General features: G+C 38.6%; 1 protein-coding gene across 2 annotated transcripts in view; it reads left to right on the top strand.

The window, feature by feature from the left end:
* The window catches only part of LOC140513630 (alcohol dehydrogenase E chain-like), a 31,088-nt gene extending 19,816 nt beyond the window's left edge, over window positions 1–11,272 (top strand). Inside the window, exons 7-9 of one of the 2 annotated variants that reach the window (XM_072623478.1) lie at window positions 615–750; window positions 3,922–4,060; window positions 10,757–11,272. In XM_072623478.1, the coding sequence (XP_072479579.1) occupies window positions 615–750; window positions 3,922–4,060; window positions 10,757–10,781 (300 nt within the window). In that variant the 3' untranslated portion in view covers window positions 10,782–11,272. Of the gene's footprint in view, window positions 1–590; window positions 751–3,921; window positions 4,061–10,756 lie in introns of both variants that reach the window. The other variant, XM_072623477.1, reaches the window with a different exon arrangement.
* Window positions 11,273–25,202: the final 13,930 nt, after the last annotated feature.

The raw sequence follows: 25,202 nt of genomic DNA, 5'->3' as shown, positions 1-25,202 counted from the left end.
AGGATAAATACTGAAATTTTTATAGTATTTTAATATTTACAACAATCCTATAAGGTAGAAAAGTATTAATATCCTGATTTTATAAGTGATGAAACTGAATCTCAGAGTATTTGGGTGACTTGCCCATGGTCAAACAGCTGATCTGGCACAGGAACCCAGAGATCCCCTGACTCCAAATTCTGTCTTCCTTCCAGGCCATTATACTTCTTGGTGAGACAGTGAAGTTAGTTATATGAAGGACAAGATTTTTTCCCTGTTTGGAAATGACTGTTTCCTTCTCAACTAATTAATAAGAGAAGACCAAGCTACTCCTTCCTTCTTTCTGAGTGAAAAACTCAAGCATTTTTGAAAGCACCTTCTTTGTGTGTCACTTTGTGCCAGAGTGTTTGGTTACCATATTTTGGAAGTTTTGTGGGAGGTGCTGATTTCAGGAAAAGAAATTCAGATTTTAAGCAGGACTTATAACAGAGAGATTCTTTGTGAGGTTAGTGTGTATATAATGAAGCAACATGTTTTGGACCTCTTCATTCCACTGTCATGGATAGCAACAATCATAGAACAGTTTGGTATTTCTCTAATTTATGATATATATGTGTGTGTGTGTTTCATCCAAGACAGCTGCCTTTGCATGCTGCAATAATGCTTATGGAGTTTGTGTCATTGTGGGAGTCCCTCCTAATGCCCAAAATCTCTCTATCAACCCTATGCTGATTTTGACTGGACGCACCTTGAAAGGAGCTATTTTTGGAGGTACGTAGCTTGTCTTGAGTCAGAGCTGGTTCATGAGTTTGATCTGCCCTGTGAATCCACACCAATCTCTTCAGACAACTATGTTTTTCTCCTCATTGGAATTGTTTCTTTGTGTCTTCAGAATATTGATGTCTAGTTTCACTTTGCTAGAGGGATGTAAGATTTAATTCATAGTATCCCACCATTTTTTCCTATGAAGAAATCTGTTCCCAAAAAATCTGTGGTGCATGTCAAACTATGCCCTACTTCTCATTTTCTACTTCAAATTATACAAGGAAGTTGGCACTTACCCCACAATGTTGCCATCACTTGTACTCTGAAAGCTAGTTCCTTTACATTTGTGAGAGTCAGATCCAGAAAAGAATTTTTGTCTTTTGGTTCTCCCATTTGGTTATTAGCCTCTCTATCTCACTCAGGCTGAAAAATGTGATGGTCACTCACGGGTATAATCCCAGTACTAATCAGCACAGAAACTTTAACCTGCTCCGTGTTAATGATCTAAGCCAGTTCTCACTTCCTTAGGCAGTCTAGTGGCCCTCTCTTCCTGGGTGATCATATTGGTACTAGACTGGACACCTGATTAGCACATACTATAGCTTGAAACCCCTGACTGACCTCAACTGATCCACCAGCTTTAGCCTCCCCAGTAATAGAGCCTATAGGTATGTACCATTGTGCATGACCATCCTCTATCCTTTGAAGGATGAAATTATTAGTCAGGAAAAAGCTGACTGCTGGAATAAGTCACTTTCTCCAAGAATATGATGGAAAATAAAGGAGAAAAAATTAATTGTGAATAATACATTTTGTCATGCAAACTGGGCATGGTTATGAAATCTCTATGTGAACTGACTATTCATTTTTGTGTATCCAAAACTCTGAGTATCCAAAGAAATTGATTATCAGACTCTAGAAAATATCTCATTACCAAAAGAAGACATTTCAAACACTTCAAGACATCAAGAATTTCACCCCTCTTGGTTGAGAGGTCTTCTCATCATGGCATCCAAATCCCACTGGAGACTCTATCTGAAAGAAAATGAGGTCTCCTACAGACCAAAGTATACACAGCATTTGGCTGCCAATCAAAGGGTGACTGAGTGGCCTAGAGACCAAGGCTGGTGAGGCCCTTTTAAGCAATTTTTTAAAATCTCTTGGATAAAATGACCAACAAACTGAGCAATGACTTCCTTCAGAGAGGCTTAGAACAGGGATGGGGAACCTGCGGCCTCAAGGCCACATGTGGCTCTAGATCCTCAAGTGTGGCCTTTTGACTGAGTCCACACTTTACAGAATAAATCCCCTTCATAAAAGAATTTCTTCTGTAAAACTTGGAATCAGTCAAAAGGATGCACTCAAGGACCTAGAACATGTGGCGTCTAAGCCATAGATTCCATACCCCTGGTTTAGAATATAAGAATATTTAACAAACCAGGATGATGGTCTGTTAAATGGATGAACATTGATGAACTCCTTGCCCTTTAGGCAAACCATACTGTGTCTTTATTATCATCAGACAATTTGGAGTAGCAATAGCTATCAGCACAAATGGCTCATTGGTGCCAATTAAAATTTTTCTCCTGGGTAATAAATGCACTGCTTTTGGTAAAGAGAGAGACCACCATCAAATATCTAGATAATTGAAGTCCTCCATCACTCTTCTACCAAGTTTCTATGCCAGGCTTCATCTATTTAATCTTTCTGACCAGTACTTGTTTCTCCCTCCATTAATCATGGTGCTAAATGTACTGCCTGGTACATAGTAGGCTTTCAATAACTATTTGCTCCCTGCCCTCTCCTCCCCTCCATCCTTTAACCTAAATGATTTCTATTACGATCCCCATTTGAGTTCTCAAATTTCCTCACCTGAGTGTGTCTTCTGTGAGTGTGAGGGGATTTCTCCATCCCCTTTATACAATCTCATTCTCCAGAGCTACTTCTGAGTCACAGATTCTTTTGTAATTAGTCTCAATGATACATGATAGACCAAAGTTACTTCCTTGCCTTTCGGCTTCCATTTCCTTTTCGTTCTTGCCCAACATTCGTGGAATTGTGTATTGAAATTTAAGGTCTCTTTTACTGAATTTTGTTTCCTGTGGACTTCCATGGGTTTTAGTGGCCATTTTCTTCCATATGGAGAGCCTACAAAAAATAGGCCAGTGAGTTAGAAGAGAATCTTTTAGTAACTTCTCTCTCTGGTACCAAGTCTGATGAATGTATATGTGCAGTCACTTTTTTCACTCCTTCATCTTTTTTGTCTTAATTCCATTTCTGTTGTATTTTCAGAACACCAGGCAGCTCCATTCTTACCAGCCATAATTAAATGTACTCTGTTCCTGATGAGACATTTGTCATCAATACCTTTTAGGGTAGAGTTGGGGAACCTGTGGCCTCAAGGCCACATGTGGCCCTCTAGGTCCTCAAGTGCAGTACTTTGACTGAATCCAAACCAATCCAAACTAACTTAGCTGTTGTTCTTGTTCAGCTATTTCAGTCTTGTCTGACTCTTTGTGACCCTATGCAGCGACGATACTAGCTTGGTTTGCCATTTCCTTCTCCAGGTCATTGGACAGATGAGGAAACTGAGGCAAACAGGGTTAAGTGACTTGCCCAGGGTCACACAACTAGTAATTGGATTCACTCAAAGGGTCACCCCTGAGGATCTAAAGGGCCACATGTGGCCTTGAAGTCACAGGTTCCCCACCCCTGTTTTAGGCTAAAGTCTCAAAATCCAAATTCCATTCTGAACATATAATCTTATCAGGCAGATGTTCACTTTTCAAATCAAAATTTCTCTTGTACAGCCCTTCCTTGCCTTTAATGGGCAGCAGTCAGGAGTACAAAACCTCTGCCCCACAATTCACAGTTGTGAGGTGGATGCTTACTGTGTGCAACCCGCTTATAAATAAACTCCATAACCTTGTGCTGAACATTCAGGACAAAACACTCTACAGTTGTTTTCATTGCTTTAATCTAATAATCCATTTCCTGACTTGGTACATGTGCAATTTTTAGTATGTAAATCTCCCAAAAGAAGCTGATTTTCTCTCAAACAAAATGTTCTATCACTTCAAGGAGAGACTGAAGTTATAGGTTCACCTTCGTTATGTAATGAAAATGAAAAACTAGTTTATCTGAATGAAATAATGGTGCTCTGTTTGCCTTTGTCAGGTTTCAAAAGCAAAGATGATGTCCCCAAGCTAGTCTCGGATGTTCTAGCCAAGAAATTTAAACTAGATCCATTAATAACACATGTTTCTAGTTTGGATAAGATCAATGAAGGATTTGACATGCTACGCGCAGGAAAGAGGTAATATTATAATGGGTTGTTTCCTTCCATTTTTCTGCTGAGAAATTTGGCAAGTCTCACGAAAAGCAGCCAAGCGTTTGTTTTCATGGGGATAGCCTATCAGCAAAGAGGTGACTAAGAGATGCAGGGAGATGGCACAAAGCCAGCAACATGTTCATCCTCACCAAACTAACTTCACTATCATTCAGTCATTTCAGTCTTATCTGACTCTTTGTGAGCCCATTTGGGGTTTTCTTGGCAAAGGTATTGAAGTGGTTTGCCATTTCTTATTCCAGCTCCTCTTGAGAGATGAGGAAACTGGGGCAAACAGGGTTAAGTGGCCTACCCAGGGTCACACAACTAGTAAGTTTTTGAGCCTGGATTTGAACTCAGGTCTTTCTGACTCCAGGTCTCATGCTCTGTCCACTACTACTTAGCTGCCCCTAAAAGTAACTTGAATGACAGGATATTTTAGACCCTAGCGAGGGAAATAAATCACAGCTAGAACCTTCCTTAGCTTCTTATGTTAGATAAGGTGACAGCCAGGGCTTTTTTGTATTCTTTAAAGAAAAAAGGACTCAAAATCATGAGTTGTTTACTAATTGTGAGAAAATGAAATTGTGGTACAGTAGAGGGAAACTTGAGAACCTCCACTGATTTTGGAGTAAGAATGACTTTGGATGCTGCATTCAGATACCTGTTACTCCCTTTTACTGATCTTGAGCAAACCTCTTTAATTCCCCAGCCTCAGTTTCCTCATGCGTCCAATGAAAGGCTAAACTAGAGGGCATCTGAAGTTCTTTCCAGCTCCAGAGGTATCATGCTATGAACTAGAATCAACCACTGAGCATTTATTAAGCATGCACTATGTGAAAAGCACTCTTCTGATGCTAGAAACACAAAGAAAATGCAATGGCATCTCTCCCTTCAAGGAGCTTACATTTCAGTGAGGGAGAAAACACATATAAATCCAACACATTTAAAGGGTCAAGTCATGATCAGTTACTGAAGTGAAGAAAGAGATGTTAAAGAGCATGTCAAAGCAATATCAGCCAGTCAGCAAATGATTGTTAAGCACCTATACAGAATTGAGGAAATGGAAGATAATGAATAAAATCTAGCCTTAGAGGGGATGGCACCAGCAAAAGCCTCTTGGAAGAGGAAAGACTTAAACTGAGTCTTGGATGAAGCCAGAAATACTAAAAGTCGGAGACTGGAAAGGAGAGTATTACAGGTATGAGGAATAACCAGTGCAAAGGCATGGAGATGAGAGACTAATGTTTTCTTCAGGGAATAGACTGTGGGTAAGTGTAGCCATGACATATAAAAAGGTTGAGAGACATAAGCTCTAGGTAATTAATCATTTTATTTATCATACTAGCATACTAGTAATAAAAGGGGCCAGTGATACTCAAATGCCAAAAATTCCTCAAGGAACCCACTCAATCCTTGTATGCCCTTGGAAGAGTGGGTGTTCCTAAGGGTGGCAATCAATTCTGATTGATTAAGAAGTAGTGAAAGAGATGAATACTATAACAAGAGGTGGTCCTATTCTAATGAGGACCTAGGGGATGTGATTTTGATCTTGTCACTTACTGCCAAATCCCCCCCACTCCCAGCCTTGGGTAATTTAATCAAAGGATTTATCCTTACCCAAACCTGAATAGAACCCTGGGCAAGAATTCACCTTAATGAGATGGTCTAGATGGGGTAAATTTTTGGCAGAGGTCAGTAATGTCCTTCAAAGCCTGAGATTCAAATAAGAAAATAGGACAGGGAATGAGCCTAGATAGCCCCCATAATTGGTTATTAATAATCTCTTCTCTCATAGCTCAAAAACCATGTGGAAAGTATGGAAAAAACCATGAAGTCAAGAAAGACATGAACAAGCCAGGTTATGATGAGATTTAAAATGCCAGACACAGAACTGTATATTTGATCCTGAGAGAGTAGGAAAAGGCTTACTGAGGAGGAGAGTGCCATGATCAGACTTACAGTTTAGGAAAAATCTCTTTGGAAGCTGTGTAGATGACAGATTAGAGTGGGGAGTTACTTCATGCAGAAAGACTCATTCAAAGGTTTTTACAATTGTCCAGTGGAGAAGTGATAAGGGCTTGAATCAGAGAGATGATTATGTGAATGTAGAGAAGTAGATTTATGAAAGAAACGTTGTAGAGAAAGAAATTATAAGATCTGACACTTATTAGATATGTGGGGTAGTGAGAAAGAAAAATCAAGTCTGATATATAGATCATAAACCTAGCTGATAAGAAGGATGACAACATCACAACAGTATAAGGAAGTTAGGGCCAGCTAGGTGGCACAGGAGGTGGGGTACTGGCCCTGAAATCAGTAGGACTTGAGTTCACATTCAGACTCAGACACTAGCTGTGTGACTCTGGCCAAATCACTTAAACCTGATTGCCTTAAAATTTTAAAAAGTATATGAAAGTTTTGAAGAAGGAACAACTTGAAAGGAAAGACAATGACTTCTTGTTTGGATATGTTGAATTTCAGATATCTAAAGGAAATCCTGTTTGGAATATCCAACAAGTAGTTGCAGAACTGGATTTCAGGGGAGAGAACTGGATGTGGGAATCACCCCCAGAGAAATCCTAAATGAAGCCATCTGAGTTGATGAGATCAACAAGTGAGAGAGTACAGAACAAGAATTCTTAAGTTCAGGGATCCTAGGTTAAGAATTCCTAGCAAAGAAAGAAAAGAGAAGAATCTGAGCTTTGGGGACACCCATAGTTAGTGGACGTGTCACGTTGAAGGCTTAGTGAAAGACACTGAGGAGTAGCCAAGCAAGTAAAAAGAACCATGTGAAAACAGTCTCAAAAACCCAGAAAGGAAGGAATATCTTGGATTAGAAGGTGGTCAATGGTATCAAATGCTGTGGGTGGGGTGCAGAACCAAAGATAAGGATCATAAAGAAGCTATCAGATTTACTGCTGGATGATAAAGTTGGAAGGCAGATTACAAAGGTTTAGAAGAAACAGAGAAGAAAGGAAGCACTGATTAGAACTGATTGGAACTCGTTTTTTCCAGGATTTGAGCACAGAAGGGGAAGTTAAGACAGAAGGTATTAGCATGTAAGGAACTAGTGAGAAAGTAAGGATTTTTTTAAGGAGAAATTTGGACATGTTTTTAGGCAGCTTTATGTGAATATGGGGGTTATTGAAAATTAGAGAGATTTGGTATGAGGATGGATTCAAGTTTATGGAGAAAATGAGAAGGCATGAGATAAAGAAGCTGATCTTGGCAATCAGAAAGGCCAACCCATCATCTGAGACTGAAGTGAAGGAAGGGATAGCAGGAAATGGTGTTTAAGGGTGTCAATGAATCAATGGGCCAATTAATAACACTTGAGTACCTACTATGTGTCAGACATTGTGCCACATGACAGGAGTACAAAGAAAGTCAAAGACCATCTGCTCTCAAGGAGCTTGCAGTGAAATAGGAGAGATAATATGTCGACAATTATGTACAAACAAACAACTATGCAAAAACAAGCTATGTACAAACAGAACTATATACAAACTACGTATCATATAAATTGGAGATACCAGCAGAAGGAAGGCACTAAAATTGAGGAAGAGGATCAGAAAAAAATTCCTGCAGAGACTTGAAGGAAGCCATGGCAGTGAGGAGATAGAGAAGAGAAGGGAGAGCTTTCTGGACATGGGGGACAGTCAGTGAAAATGGCCCAAATAAGAAGATGGAGTGGGCTTGTCAAAAAAGCCAATGTCCGTGGATCACAGAGTATGTGGGAGGGATTGTATAAGGTAGATGACAATTTAATAGGGAAGTAGTGTGAGAAAATAAAGAGAAGAGGAAAATCTCAAAGAATGTTTTCCATTTTTATAGTGAGGTAGGAAGCAAGGTCTTCAGCAGAGAGGATGAGAATAGTGAGGAAATGGCATGAAAGACTTGAGAAGAGACAGAAAGATTGTGTATAGGATGGGGAAATCAAATGAAGATGAGTAGTGGCATTGTTTTGCTGTAGTGGGGGCCCATTTGAGATTAACGTAATTTTGAAATGGACCCAGTCAGCATGGTTTCATGATCCTCTCCAGTTCCATTCAGCAACATACGAATAATAGCGAAGGAGATAAATGGCAGAAATAATTCAGGGTTATGGTTTGTCAAGACATCATCATCAACAGAATGAAAGGGTGAGAAAAAGAGAGTATAGGACAGGAAAGAACTGAATTAGCTCACAATAGGTCAAGTTTGGGAAGGGAGAAGAGTGAAGACATAATAGAGGTGAAATCCTGGGATAAAACTGAGGGATGGAGGAAACAGAGGTCAGAGTAAGAACAAAGAGTAGGTGAAAAAAGACAATTAGATAGGTAGGAAGAAATAGACAATTAAAACTAGGTTGAGTTTTCCATGAAACCATGAAAGTGTTTAGCCTTGATCTCAATAGAGATTGGTCAACTAATCTTCTTCTATTCAATAAGCATTAATGAAACACCTACTATGTGCTGAGAACTGTGCTGGTCTGTTTGGCACTAGGTGGTGCAGTGCATAGAGTGCAGTACCTGAAGTCAGGAAGAAGACCTATCTTCCTGAGCTCAAATCTGGTCTCAGACACTTACTAGCTATATGACCCTGAGTGAGTCAGTTGACTTTGTTTACCTCAGTTCCTCATCTATTAAAGGAGCTGGAGAAAGAAATGGTAAGTCACTGTAGTACCTTTGCCACAAAAAAAAAAACCACCCCAAAAGGGGTCGCAAAGATGACTGAAATGAGTGAACAATGAAAACAGCTACAGTGTATTCAAAACCAATGTGGCTCTGTTTAGGACTAAGTATTTTTTAATGCTTTCTCCCCTAAGAACTTTATTTGTAGATGTAGGTAATATTACCTTGGAAAGTTTTTGTTCTCAGGAAAGATTCAGAAAGTAATGTTTTAATTCATTAGGTGCCCTAGGTCTGGGAAAACAAAGATGAAAGGATAGTCCCTGTTCTTAAAGAGCTTACAATCATGAGGAAGGGGTCAGCAGGGAAAGAGATGTTTAGGACATATAGAATTAACTGAGGAGAATGAGGATCAGACAGTTTAAGAGGCTTACTCAGGGTCAAATAGTTAATGTTATGAAATCTGAGACTAGAAACCAGTCCAACTAGCAACAAGGTATTTATGACTGAAATGGTATAATGTCATCTAACTAGAGCTGTGTAGCACAGAGTAGCAGATCTGTAAGAGTCAAACATGAACAACTAAGTGATGCTGATGGATAATAGAACTTAAGGTAATGATAATAATGATGTAACAGGGGCTGCCCCATGGCAAGAGGGAATTGCAAAGCTTAGGCACTTGGAATCTACAAGTTCTTCAGAATTCAAGCTACAAAAATTAATTTCATGGTATTTTGCTTAAGGTCATATGGCAAAAGTTCAAAGCAGAGGATGGAGTAGAATAGAATGGAATTAATAGACATAAGAAACAAAATCTAGATGACATTGCTGAAGAGATTGTTTAAATTATAATCATTTCTTAAGTTTTGAAATCCACAGTCACCAATTCTGGGAATATCTTGCTTCAGCTTTGTTTTTAACTATGAATTCTCTCTAGAGGATATTGGAAATTTGACCTATCTTTTGACAGGAGTACTATAATTTTCAGATTTGGGGGTCACTTTGGCTCTAGTAGGAGATTAGGATGAATTCTAGACATTAAGATGAATTCTGACATAAGAGACTGAATTGGCAAATTAGATGATTCTAAAGATAATTTTAAGAAAGTGGGTAAATGTGAACAATTATATTACAGATAAGCACTATTTTCACCCAACAATCGGTGGATATGTAGTGATGACCACAGTATGGGTAAATGAAGTCTAAGAAAAATTAAAATGTGCCTTCTTATAGACCTTCCCCAGCCCTCTCTCCACCAAATAACTTGTCCTGTTCTTCTGAAGAGTGATTTACTCTCTGATTTTACTCACTGGAAGAAAAAAATAAAACAAATTCTGCTATACTATTCTAAATTACTATATAATATCACTTAGGAAAAATTCCAGAGTACAATGGTATATATTCCATGGTGGTGCTTAATAAAGTATAACTTAATATATCAGAGGGAAATTTGAAAGATGAGTAGCTTTTATTTTTTGAGACATAGCAATTACTTATTCCAAAAGTATCCATCCATATTCAAAATGGAGGATACTGGAAAGTGAAAGGGTACAAAATATTTTAAATACTCAATGCCTCTCCTTCCCAAGAGGTTCGTGCAATTAAAATAAACCAGCTTTCTTTTCTACTTCCTACATTTACTTGAGATTATCTATGAAGGAACTACTGGTATGTAATCGCATCGTTTCTACCATAAGCTCCCTGTCATCTACACACACACATATGTATGTATAACTGTCTGACCCTCATGATCATTAAAGTGTACTCAGACTCTTAACAAATACTTTTCAGTGGTGATTGTGAGCATCAAAAGAACAAATCTTCCGTCTAGCTTTGATGGCAGAGACACTAAGAAAAGCAAGACAAGAAATATGGAACAGATGCGTGGTTTTGATCCCCCCACATCTTGCCCTGGGTCTGGTCTGTCCAGGAATGATAAAGGTCAGAATTAGGAAAGCTGTGCAGACCAAGTTTGACTTTAGCTACATGGAAGCCTAGTTGGTTATTTGCTGGAGTCAGAGCAGATTGCCTAAATTGTGAGTTAACTAATACATCTCATTTCTCATTTCAGCATTCGCACTGTTATGACAATGTGAGACCAATCACACACCCCATCTGGAAACCTCTTTTTCTTCCATTTTGCCAGCATTCTGATTGTACCTCTACAGAGTCAATAATTGGGAGAACGTCAATAAAAGTTTTCAATAATTCAATCAGCAAGTTGACGGATGGAAACCTGCAGCTGAGCAGATTAGTGATTGATATGAAAGAATGTCTCAAATTCATGTTAGAGTAAAGGGAAATAACAAAAGTTGAATAGGAGCTTGATAGAAGGTCATACTTCTCAGTTTGATCACTGTTAAGTATTGTACCTTAGACAACCGCCAACCTTCAGACAAAGGGCAGGGAGCCATCGTTATCCTTGCCCTATCTTCACTGATGGACCCTTATGCTTGCAGCTTTCTGTCTCTCAGCATTCTCCCTTTTTCTTCTCCCTTTCTCCCTTTTCCCAAGTCATCAGCAAATGTTTGTGAATCCATTCAGAACATTTCAATATATAAAATACAACTTGTTAAGTGAAAAATAATTCTTTTTTTCCTTTGTGCCTCCTCTTTTCCAAAAAAAAAATAGGATCCTCCTTTTCAACTGAACTCAAGTTACCATGCAACATGGGAATACTTGAAAAGATATAACAAATATGGAGTATTCTTCATAGTATATCCAAAGGGACTTTACTATTTATAGACAAAAGTAAATTGTCTTATTAACTAAATATGAATAAAAAATGAGACATACTTAATGGTAATAGTTCAGTTAGCCATGCAATATTAAATATCATATATAGTAAGCAGCTTGGTATAATTCAATTAGATAACTATGCATTAAACACTATTTGTAAGACATTGCATTGGACAATAGGGATACAAAAAAAAAGAAATGAACAATCCCTGCTATTCAAGGAGTTTACACTCTTCCAGGGGTGATCAAGATGTATATAAATGTAGGTAAATCCAAAGAAATCTAAAATAAATTCAAACAGAATACTAATCAGTTGGGGGGGAGGTTTAAAGGGGAGACAGGAAAGGTCTTATATAGAAAGTTGTACCTGAGCTATTCTACAAAGGAAATTAGAGAATCTATGAGATGGAAGGTATATTCAAGGCATAGAGGACCAAGTGCCAAGACTCAAAGTAAATGGCATGTTACATATGGGGAACATCTGGCAAGTCAGTTTGACACAACAGATGGTATACCACAAAACAATATTGGAAATGGAGGTAGAAACCACATTGTAAAGATCTTAAGAATTTAGAGGAGGTGAGAGCAGTGGGAGGACATGTTCAGACCTGGGTTTGGGAAGATCCATTTGGTAGATGTGCAGAAAATGGATTGAGAGGGAAAAAGACTGGAATTTAGTAAGCAAATTAAGAAACTAGCTCCTTGGGACAACTAGGTGGTACAGTGGATAGAGTACAGGTTCTAGAGTGACGAGGACCTGAATTTAAATTTGGTCTGAGACACTTACTAATTGTGTGACCCTGGGCAAATCATTTAACCCAACTGTAAAGAGAGAGAGAGAGAGAGAGAGAGAGAGAGAGAGAGAGAGAGAGAGAGAAAGAGATTACCCCTAATTCAGGTAAGAGGCTATGAGGGCATAAACTAAGTTAGAAGTTGTGGGAGTGGGGGTTGAGGGGAAGGGAAAAGTCAAGAATGACTCCAAGTCAAGCTTTCTGGCCTGGATGACCAGAAGGATGATATTACCATCAGCATAAATGGAGTTTCAAGAAGGAATCAGTTTAGAGGAAAATAGAGTAGGTTTTGTTTTGGACATATTGAGTTTGAAATACCTATACATGGAGGTTTAAATGTTCATCATTCTCTCCAGTTCCATTCAGCAACATATGAACAAGATGAAAGGAGATAAATGGCAGAAATAATTCAGGGTTATGGATTGTCAAGACATCATCGTCAACAGAATGAAAGGGTGAGAAAAAAAGAGTATGGGACAGAAAAGAATTGAATTAGCTCACAATAGGTCAAGTTTGGGAAGGGAGAAGAGTGAAGACATAATAGAGGTGAAATCCTAGGATAAAACTGAGGGATGGAGGAATTAAAAGTCACAGTAAGAATAAAGAGTAAGTTTAGGAGTAGGAAGAAAGAGAAAGACAATTAAAACTAGGTTGAATTTTCCAAGAAATCATGAAAGTGTTTATCCTTGATCTCAATAGAGGTTGGTCAACTAATCTTCTTCTATTCAATAAGCATTAATGAAACAACTACTGTGTGCTAAGAACTGTGCTGGTCTGTTTGGCACTAGGTGGTGCAGTGAATAGAGTGCAGTGCCTGAAGTCAGGAAGAAGACCCATCTTAATGAGTTCAAATCTAGCCTCAGACACTTACTAGTTATATGACCCTGAGTGAGTCAGTTGACCTTGTTTACCTCAGTTCCTCATCTATAAAAGGAGCTGAAGAAAGAAATGGCAAGTCACTCTAGTACCTTTGCCAAAAAAAACCCAAAAAGGGTCACAAAGATGACTGAAATGAGTGAACAGCAAAAGCACCTATTGTGTGTTAAAACCAGTGCTGATCTATTTAGGACTAAGTATCTTTTAATGCTTTCTCCTCTAAGAACTTCATTTGTAGATGTAGGTAATATGACCTTGGAATGTTTCTGTTCTCAGTCTCTCAGGTAAGACTCGAAAAGTAATGCTTTGATTGATTAGGTGCCCTGAGTGCTGGGAACACAAAGATGAAATGACATAGTCCCTGTTCTTAAAGAGTTTACAATCTAATGGTAGGGAAGGGGGAAATGCATGCATGACATGCTTAAATTTAATATGCATTATTACCATTTTCTTCATCACTCTCTTAAGATGACAATCAGCAAAACAATAAGTAAAGTCTTGATTTGCAGCATTTTCAACTTTCCAAGTAATAAAAGCTCATACTGAAAATTTAACTATCAGCTCTCAAAAGCCAGCATGAGCTGGTTCCAGCACACCACTTCCTACAGGCCACCCATTTGGAAGTATCCAATGGGCAGATTAGGGCTGGATATGTAGATTTTGAGTAATTTGTTTGGAAATGATACCATGGGACCCAATTAAGTCAAGATCACCAAAAGGAAGACTACAGAAAGAGAATAAAAGATGGCCAATGACAGAATTTCAAGGGACATTCACATTTAGTGGACGAGAGGAATAAAATGATCCATCAAAGGAGATTGAGAAGGAACAGTCATACAGGGAGAGATAAAGTTACGGTGAGCCATGTCATGGAAGTCAAAGGAAAGGAGAATATCTAGGAAGAGGGAATAAGTAATATTATCTTCTTTTCTCTTCTGTGTCAGTGAGGGGGGATACACAACACAACATACAAAACACAGATAGCAGGACCATTGTTCTTCTCCTGCTAAACTGTATTACTGATCTTTCAAATACATATTGGTCAGTTGGCTGGTTGTTGTCCTTCATTCTCCAAGAGGACCAAAATGACATCACTATGTTGGAGTCAAGGTACAATGTGTGGCTATGGCTGATCAGACCAGTATGTAGTCAGAATGCTCTGCTATAGATCAGGCACAAATACTCCATATAAACATTTGGAGTGGAAATGTCTCTAACTTTACACATCTCACTTTTTTTTGACCTACTGCAATTCCCCTTTGCTCACAGAGACCAGCACCATCTTTGATGAAGGCACACCATGTTGGTCAATGCCTTGTCAGCTTCTCTTTCCAGTCTTCTGAGCAGCCTTATAATTATCTCTTCAACTACAGGGGAAACTGAGGCACAAGGGGAAGACATATTATCAAAGTCCACTGAAAAAATATTGGGGGCAGAAACCACAACTTGATAGACTCCTATAAGTGAAATCTTTAAGCATTCATACATATGTAAACTACATAGCATATATTCTTGCTGCTACATATGTAAGGACATAAACACACAGAGAACACACACAAACCCTTAGGTATATGTACAAGTCCAATGTCTGAGGGATCCGACCTCTTAGAAGACTCTGAAACAAAAAGTCCATGAGTCCTGAAAGTGTCACTCTAAGGGATACATGGAATAGGACAACACAAGTCACTGCTGGATGTATAGATTTTCCAGGCCAATATCAGAGACTGAAAGACACAAAGGAGGGGAAATCCTGTCACCAGGCACATGAGCTTTTCCATAGAGCTAGAACAGGAAGACAGATAATCCCATCCTGTATCTGTATTGCTGATCAGATATGAACTGGACCCTGACATGAGCAATAGCCATCACAGTAGGGTAAGCAGCTTGCTGTTCAGTCAAGCTGATGAATGAACGAATGTGAGGAGACAGAGGGATGGTGATTATCATTGCTGCAGTCTGTGGAGCCAAATGAGAAACTTGGTGTGAAAATGATACTGAATATATGGGTATCAACAACATACACACACACACACACACACACACACACACACACACACACACACACACACACACACACACACACCCAGGCTGGCTCCCCACCTTCTGACAAGAGTTGGAAAGTTTGAAAGTATAGGAATTTTCTGTCGTTGTTATTTACCCTGAATCAGGAGCCCCACATAGGTAGGGGAAAAAATCAAATGGTTACACTCTGCTCCGTAGCTCACATTTTTTTCTTTCCCAAGAAAAAAGTTATTATACTCTTCTAAGTTCTTAGTACAAATTCTTATTATGCTTTTATAAAGTCTAAATTGCTGTTTAAGGCAGAGGTTACTGAAAAGCTGAAAGGTGACCAAGTATATGGTAAAATAAGCACTTAATTGAATGAATCTTAGAACTAGATAAGCAAGGGTGGCAGGAGCCTAAAGTAGGATAGAAAGGGAAAGTTCATTTAATTAATTGTCAGTCCTCTCCAGAATTCTCACTGCTCAGAAAGCACCACACGGATGCACTTCTTCCAATAAATACCCTGATACGTAAAGATACCAGAGGTACAGGTAGATAAGTATGCATGCTCTCTCTTTCTCTCTGTCTCTGTCTCTGTCTTTGTTTCTCTCTCTCTCTCTCTCTCTCTCTCTCTCTCTCTCTCTCTCTCTCTCTCTCTCTGTCTCACACACACACACACACACACACACACACACAGCCCTTCCTTATCTCAGCTTCTGAACTGAGCCTATCACTTGCCCCCTCATTGGACCAGGATTCCACAGAACTCAGAAGGACTGCTCTAACATTGACCTTGGGCAAATCTCCATCTACAGGATGATATCAGTAGACTATTTTCTAGTTCAGATTGTTTGGAGCCTCTTTCTCCAGCAATAAACCCATAAGCTTAAGCTCCAGACACATAGAGTGGTCAGTGTTGGCGTGGGCTGCCTTTCTCAGGCACAGACCAAGACGTACTAGTGAAACTTTGATTTCTAGGCTTATAATATGAACTACATATGGCTGCCTTGGTTGACTGGTTGGTTGCCATCCTTCATTCTTGAAGAGGATGAAAATGGCATCCCTATGCTAAAGTCAAGTTCCAATGTGTTCAGCTGTGGCTGATCAGACCAATATAAGCTTGGAATACTCTACCACAGATTGTGCACAAATATTCTGCATGAATATTTGGGGTGGATACTCTAAATTTGCAAATCCTGCATTTCCTTTGAGCTGTTTCAGTTCTGCTTTACTCATAGAGCACAGCAACTCCTCTGATGTGGGGATGCCATACTGAGCAGCCCTGTGCCAGTGTCTCTTATGTCACACAATCAATTCCAAAGTTCCTGAGAGAGACCTTGAGAGTGTCCTTGCACTGTTTCTTCTGACCACCATGTGAACACTTGCCCTGTGTGAGTTCTCCAAAAAACAGTCTTTTTGGCAAGTGTATGTTTTGCATTCGAACAACATGACCAGCCCATTGGAGTTGTGCACTCTGAAACATAGTTTGAATGCTTGGCATTTTAGTTCCAGTAAGGACCTCAGTATCTGGTACCTTATCCTGCCAGGCGATCTTCAAAATCTTCCTAAGACAATTCAAATGGAAGTCCACATCTGTAAAGGTAAAAGAAATAGATTTTCCTGTGAAAATCATTGGGAGTCTCTCCATTATTGTTGGCAAGATTCTTGACAGAGTCCTCCTTAATAGAGTGATCCTTCACCTAGAAGATGATCATCTACCTGAGAGCCAGTGTGGCTTCAGAAAGGGCCAAGGAACAATTGATATGGTGTTTGCTGCCCAACAACTCCAAGAGAAATGTTGGAGCAGGACAGAGGTCTGTACACAACGTTTATAGATCTGACTGCTTTGGTACCAGGTTGGCAAGAAGGAATAAGATATCACCACTTTTTCCTTCCTCCAACTTCTAAGATAATTGAGCAGCTTAAGGTAGCTCATAGCCTGAATCATCTGTGATCTGTGTGCAGCCAAAGGCCTGGATACAGTAAATACATACACATGCACATACACACACACACACACACACACACACACACACACACACACTTGTGTGTGTTATTTAATTCCTTCCGGGAAGAGTTCAAAAAACTCCTTCACAGACTTTGACTCTTACCTTTGATTGAATCAATCAAGACTCTTTTATTGGAAATAATATACATACATACATACATATATATGTATGTATATATATTATATATAGTGTTGCTTGGAGAGAGAAGCAGAACTGAGAGAAGCAAAGAGAGAAACATAACAGAGAGAAGTGACTGTGAGTGGACTAGGGGAACTTGTTTGTAGAGAGGTCTAATGGAAAAAATGTTTGTGTTGTCAGTGCTCTGTCTGTTGATCTGTGTTAATTCCTCAGACAAAAGTCCTGTCTGTTGGTCTGTGTTAATTTCTCAGATAGGAGCCCTGTCTGTTGATCTGTGTTGATTTCTGAGATAGGAGTCCTGTCTTTCTGAATGGAGATGATGGCGCTGGTAATATGTGTAGTGTTATAGCCTTGTTAAGCTTTGTTTTCCTAAAAGCAGAAGTTGTGGGCAGGAGTCCCTGGAGCCTGCTGTTAAGCAGAAACAGGAAGAGTCTGGAGTGGAAGAGTTCCTGTGAGCTGAGACAAGGAGCAGGAGCAGAGAGCTGCCTGCATGTGAACCCAGGCAAGAACTAGGAGTGGTTGGCCCAAGGAAGAGGAGCTGTGGGGTTTGGAAGTCAGCCTCAAGTCAAAATGAGAGAGGACTTTACTTGAACACTGTGTACTGATTAAGGAGATTGTTCTTACTGTGACCTAGGGATGGATAGTGTAGTATTTTCTGCTACCCCTTAAGGATGTATTGTGCTAGGGAAGACCCTAGTCTGGGATCCCCTGACTTTGGGGATGCAATGATATATGCTATGTGCCATATGACATACTGAGTGTTATGAGATGCATGTATGTATTAGATGATATGTTTTGCTTAAGGATGTTGCTATGAATGTTATTCTTTACTTTATTGAACAATGTTTAGTTTATCGCTGAATAAATGAAGAGTTCATTATGCTGTGGTCCTCACGTATGCTGCCTTGATTGGCTTTATAAGAACTCTTTATAAGAACTCTTCCTCAGTCTCTTTTATTGGGAGTTGGACAATTTTTATCCCCACGGAGGTCTCAGTAGTGATCATTCACTTATCTCCTAGTATGAAATCCTATGATTGTCTTTGACTCTCCCCCCGACCTTACCCCACACATCTAATCAATAACCACATTGTCACCTGAAATACCTTTTTCATCAGTCATTTCCTCTCTATTCCCACAGTCACTGCCCTAGCAAAGGCCATCACTGCTCCCTGCTTGGGCTATAATAACTCTTTCCTTATCTAATCCATACTTTATGACTTTGCCCCACAAGTCTTCCTCATTCAGGCATCTGTTCACATCACTCTTCTGCTCAAAAACCCTCTGTGGCACCCTATTGTCCACCACGTCAAATTCAGACTTTTTGGCCTGGAATTGAAAGCTTATAACATCCAGGACCATGCTACTTTTTCGCCCTTCTCTTATCATGTGCTTTTCTTTTGCTCTCTGGTCACAGAAGAGAAATCTATCCTTGCTTCTCCCTAAGGCTAAACCTTCAAAATGCAGACTTGATCCTATTTCCTACCACCTCCACTAGTACCTGACCCCATGAGTTATCCCAACCCACCTCCAACCCGTTCACTCTTTCCTTTCCCACTGACTCCTTACCATCTGCCTACAAATATGCCTGTGTCTCCTTAATTTTTAAAAAAGATCTCTTTTCCCTGTTCCACTTTGGCCTTTGCAAATGCATTTCATCTAAGATGTGAGAATTTTTTTAATCTACTTCCAGATTTCTAGGTTAATTAGCGTACAACTTTGTGATATCATTTTGTGTATTCAAACCTCAAAAATCTGATAAAGTTTACCTATTATAAATGAAAAGTATTTGGTTGCCTTGATCATCTACCCTGGAGATTAATTTTCTATTGAATGTCTGCCTAATCCTCAAGTTTTCTTTCATAAGAATGATATTGGAAATTTTTGTTGATGTTGAGTCATTTCAATTGTGTCAGACTCTTTGTGACCCGATTTGGGGGATTTTTCTCTTGGCAGAGATACTGAAGTGGTTTGCCATTTCCTTCTCTAGCTCATTTTACAGAATTGTTTTAGTTTGTTTTTTACTTGTTATTAGTGATTTGTTGTGTTTGATATGGTTGTAGATAACATATTTCTTAAGCTGGAAAATGTCTAGAATGACTCTTAAATATTTATATCATTTCTTTTTATATCTTGGTTATCAAACCTTTATCAGAGATTTCTACAGATGGGGGACTGAGGCAAACAGGGTTAAGTGACTTGGTCAGAGTTCCTGTTATTCCTCTCTCTCTCTCTCTCTCTCTCTCTCTCTCTCTCTCTCTCTCTCTCTCTCTCTCTCTCTCTCTCTCTCTCTCTCTCTCTCTCTCTCTCTCTCTCTCTCTCTCTCTCTCTTTCTCTCTCTCTCTCTCTCCTTTTATCCTATCCATTCACAAAAATGTTTTGCTTTTGACTTTTACTTCCCCCAAAATGCCCTCCCTTCTATCAGCCCACAACCCCTTCTCTTATCCTCCTCCCCTTCTACTTTCCTATGATAAGATCAATTTCTACACCCAACTGAGTGAGTATGGTATTCTGGTGGAGAACTTCTAATGAAATATATTTATAAAGGCTTTGAAAGTCCCTCTCATAATAACACTGCTGTGTTATTGCAGTGACCTGAAAAGCCACTTGCTGCTGGAGAGGTGGAGGGTCCCTCCCTTAGGGTCCTGATTGCCAGGAAGATGGTTTAATTTGGCAAAAAGCAGATTTCTGCCATGGATGTAAGAATTGCTGGTGCCAAGACCAAAGCAGCCAAGTTCCACTGCTGCCCTATGAGCAGCATCTGGGTGTTCTCCCAACTTTGTCTTTTCCCTTCCTTTTTCATATCTATGAAGAAAAAAATGTATATCAGTTTTTCTTTAGTTAAAATTTGGTATAAAGTAGACATGCAATTCTGCATATTCAGTGCTCTCAAAATCACCTCAATGACCTCTACATCAGTAGAGGCATAGGATGATTTGCATTCATATATAATTGTGTGGTTTTAATGTCTATTGGTTACATCTTTAATGCTGATACAAAGATATTTGATCAGAACCTGAGGGCAGTGTCTTAACACACTGACAGTCAAAGCACCTTATAAAAGATGTTGAGAGACTGATAGCTACTAACATTACAAAAATGGATCAACTTCTGGTCAAGCAGAATGTATTTTTAATTTTATTTTTTTGTTGTTTTTGGTTCTGAATTCCCCCTGCTCTACTCCTTCTCCATCCATTGAGAAGGTGAGAAAATAAAATCTATTACAAATATGTATAGTGGAACAAAATAAATTCTCACAAGAGAGAAGGAAGGAAGGAAGGAAGGAAGGAAGGAAGGAAGGAAGGAAGGAAGGAAGGAAGGAAGGAAGGAAGGAAGAATTATTGAAATTGTGTAAGTTGTTCTGATTCTGCTTACTTCACTCTTCATCGGTTCATACGAACCTCCGGTTTTTCTGAAACCATTCCCTTCATCATTTCTTATGGCATAATAATAATCTATCATATTTACATATGATAACTTGTTTAGCCACTCCCCAATTGCTTGACATCCTCTCACTTTCCAATTTTTTGCCACCACGAAAAGAGCTGCTATAAATGTCCTTGTACATGGGGGCCATTTCCTCTTTCTTTGCTCTTTTTTGGGATATAAACCTAGTAATGATTGCTATGGTTATCTATGGTTTAATAGCTTTTTGGTCATGGTTACAAATTACTTTCCATAATGGAGTTCATAGCTCCACCAACAATACATTTAAGTACCTGTTTTCCCATAACCCCTTCAATATTTGTCATTTTCTGTTTTTGTCAGTTTAACCAATTTGATGGATTTGATAGTAACTCAGAGCTGTTTTCATTTACATTTCTCTAATTGCTAGGGATTTACAGGATTTCTTATGGTTGTTGATAGCTTAGATTTCTTCCTTTGAAAACTTTCTATTCATAATCTTTAGCCATTTATCAGCTGGAAAATGGCTTTTGTTCTTATAAATTTTACTCAATTTCTTCTATGTCTTAAAATGAGATTTTAATTAGGGAAATTTGAACAAATATTTCCCCCAGTTTCCTATCAAGCAGAATGTATTACTGAATTACTGTTGAGCAGAATATATTACTGAAACAGATTTTAAAAAAAGAAAGAAAGAAAATATATACCTTGCAACTTGGGATCTCTTTGCATCCTGGTTATCTATGTTGTGAGTCGTGTGTTCTTTTAGCCTCTTTTATTTATATCTTCTCAATTTCTTTGACTCTTCAGGATCCACAGCAAGGGGTTATGCTACATTCAAAGTTATCTGCAAAATATCACTGTTTGACTAACATATCCACAAAACTTTTTGTCCCGATGGAATAATCCAGTTTAAAGGAGCTGTGATACAAATGGAAATGGAGACTCAGAATATGATTCAGGACCTGTCCAGCACCTGAATAAAATTCTATTTCCTATAAAAAAGCCAAGTATATGCCTTTGACAGTATGACATGGACCACTAGTGTATGTCTCTGATTAATGTGCTTTGTATAGCTGGGATCTCAAAAGATTTGATTCTAATTCGAACAAATATATTCCGGGTAACATTTCAATGTTTGGTTCCTTGTTCTTTTGAGAAACAGGTACATATCAAAAAGTATTTATTTTGTCAGATAAACGATGAGTTAGTTTGTTTTTATACTGATTTGTTAATATATTTTTATTTATATCATGTATTTATATTTATTCTCTCAGAAATGATAGGTGCTTTTTAAGAAGCTCTTCTTCAGGAACCATAAGGGATAGCTAGAAATAACTCAATGCATATCACTAGGACAGAAACCAGTCTATGTCTGACATTTATGTTCTATACCAATCTCAGTGGCTTCTGGGAAAACTGGTGTAGAACTTTAGAGAATTCTTTGCTACTTTTCATAATTGCTTCTTTTTTATAAAAAAAATGATAATGTTCTAAAGTGATAGCGTATCTGATCTTTTTCTATTTCTGCAATGGGTCCCACCGTGCACCCTACTCATACCCAGATTTCCTAACTTGGAGATAGTCTGATACAGTTTCCCCTACCACACAGGTGGGAGAAGTCTCCTTTGACTAACTATGTAGATGAAATAGGTTGCAGCTTTAAGACTGGTCAGACTAAGCCAGTCTCTCTCTTTCTGCATGCTCCCTCCTACTGTGTTAAAAGACCATAGTTAACCCACAACATGGGTATCATGCACTAAATCAGCAGAGGAGGATACTTCTCCCCACCCCTTTTGCCCCAGCTCCAAGAAATGGCCTCGAAGGTGTTTGTTTCTGTCATGTTTTATTGAAATCACCAGATTTAGGTGTCAGCAGTGACCAGATCTGGGAGTTCAAACCATGGAGACCTCGAAGCCAGGATTCCAGGAGGGATGGAGCAGTTGGCCAGCCTGGCAAGGAAGTCTGGTGAAGCCAGTGTGCCTGGGGCTCAAGCCTGTGGTGGAGTTTTAGACTTGGAACTGGGACTGAACTCTACCATAATGACACTAAGCTATGTGCTTATTTATAGCATATATGTATATATATATATACATATATATAATTTTATTATTATATATTTCAAATTTATACATTATAATATATTACATATATTTTTATTTATGCATAAATATATTTCTATTATATTTGTATTGTATAATAAATATTATACATTTATATACTAAATATACTTATATTATATATTTATATCATATAATAAATACATATTTATATTGTACAATAAATATTATATTTATATTATTTCCTTTAAAGTAAAGACTGCTTAGTGAAAACTAATCCAACTGTTAGTGGTTAAGAAGGATGATGGGGAAACATCATCTGTGGAGGGCTAGAGCTATTTGCTAAGAGCCTGGACACGTCCAACCCCCTTAAAGATGCCAGAGAACCCTGGGGGAGAAGTAAAATATAATATACCTGGCTTGCAGGAATATAAACATTACACCCTTAACATTTAAGGAAAAATAATCAAATTCCTTAATTAACATTTAAAGAAAAACAATAAGATAAATGCTTCGTTGTTCATTTCAACCAGCTCTTACATGTATAAAAATGGTCAGATGTCTACACGGGTGAAAAGAATATAGAAGAAAGAAGAGAAACTAAGAGGTCAACTATTCCAATCTCCTCCTTTCACACATGAAGAAACAAGTCCAGAGATGATTTTCTCAACTTTATATGGCCATTGGGTGGCAGACTTCCTAGTTTCCTAGTCCGCTGCTTCTGCCACTGTATCATGGCTTCTTGCCACATCATTTATATAATAAGTATTTTCTTACGTATAATTACTTAGTATTCCATTTTTCCTTGGCTTTACACTTACCCTTGGGAGGTTGTATTTACCTTCAAGTTGTTGATCAAATCACAATCATCATAATAAACATCTAAGAAATCTAATGTTTATACAACAGCACTCAACCCCATCATCTGATATGCTGATTAACTAACTGTTCTGCCAAGCATGCAGAGCTCATTTGAAAGCGAACACTAAATAAATCGTATATTTCTTCTTCTTCTCCTTCTCCCTCTTCCTCTCCCTCTCCCTCCCTCCCTCCCTCCCTCCCTCCCTCCTTTTCTCTCTCTCTCTCTCTCTCTCTCTCTCTCTCTCTCTCTCTCTCTCTCTCTCTCTCTCTCTCTCAACTTAGTGCAGACATAAACAACTTGGTGCCATAGTGCACCGTGTATTTCAGTACACAGAATACTGGCCTTAGAATCATCTTCAATTATGGTCAGAAAGACTCATCTTTCCAGGTTCAAATCTGACCTCAGACACTTACTAGCTGTACAACCCTGGGTAAATCACTTAACCTTGTTTGCTTCGGTTCCCTTTTTGTAAAATGAGCTGGAAAAGGAAATGAAACCACTCCAGTAACTTTGCCAAGAAAGAGGCCACAAAAAGTAGAACACAACTGAAAGAACAAGAACAACTGGGATTAAGACAGCCCACTGAAGCTTAGAACTGTCCAGCTTAAGCTATCCACCAGCCTGAGCCTTCCTGGTAGCGGAGATGACATAATATCCTAGGCTTACAGAAAATGTAAAATGTAAAAGTCTTATTGTTTCTTTCGGAAAAATTTCCCTAGCCTTGGGAAGATCTGAAGCCAATATAATGCAAACCATACATTTAATGAGTCAAAACAAAATGAAAAATCTTATTAACTTAGTTTTAGTTCCATTGATTTTTTTATTAAGTAGTTGTAAGTATTCACACTGAGTACATAATTCATACTGAGTATTCACAAATTACTTTTCAGGAAGCCAGTCATCATTTTTAAGCACGTACCTTCCAAGCATTGTGTTAAGTGCTAGGGATACAAGGAAAGGTAAAAAATAGCCCCAGCTCTCAAGGAACTCACAACCTAAGGGAAAAGACAAAATGCTAACAATTGTGTGCAAATACTACACCTGCAGGATAAATAGGAAATAATCAGAAGGAAGGCACTGGAATTAAAAGGAATCAAGAAAGTCTTCTTGAAAGGTGAAATTTTAACTGGTACTTGAAGGGAAATCAGGTAGTCAGAGACCATTCCATGTATGGGACACAGCCAGTGAAAAGTCCGGCTCTTTTTAAATAAATAGAACTCTCAGAAACTTAGAAATTAGCTGAGCTCACTGCAAAGCTTGACAGTTTAGACTCTTAAGATCATCCCAACTCAGAAAGATGTGAGTTAAAAATAAGAAGTGTTACCCAAGTGGAAAAGATGTTGTGAACTCCTATTAATCATTGACTACTTATGTGGTTAAAGAAATTCTAAATAAACTCTGTTGGTACTATAAATAGTTTCAAACTTGGAAATAGGAAGATTACTGTCAATAATGGTCATAGATTAGAGCACCCATGTGCCTACAGTATACCTAGAGGGTTTAGGACTCAAGGTCATCTCTGTAGGAGTTTGGGTTCCAAGAACCAGGACAAATCAGATTGTGTGTGCTCCTCAAGCAGGTTTATCCAAATGAAATTTCTTCAGAATGAACCCAGGTACCTTTGAAGGGACAAT

This window comes from Notamacropus eugenii, chromosome 7 (assembly GCF_028372415.1).
Source record: "Notamacropus eugenii isolate mMacEug1 chromosome 7, mMacEug1.pri_v2, whole genome shotgun sequence".
Taxonomy (NCBI): domain Eukaryota; kingdom Metazoa; phylum Chordata; class Mammalia; order Diprotodontia; family Macropodidae; genus Notamacropus; species Notamacropus eugenii.
This window is presented reverse-complemented; position numbering and strand designations above follow the sequence as displayed.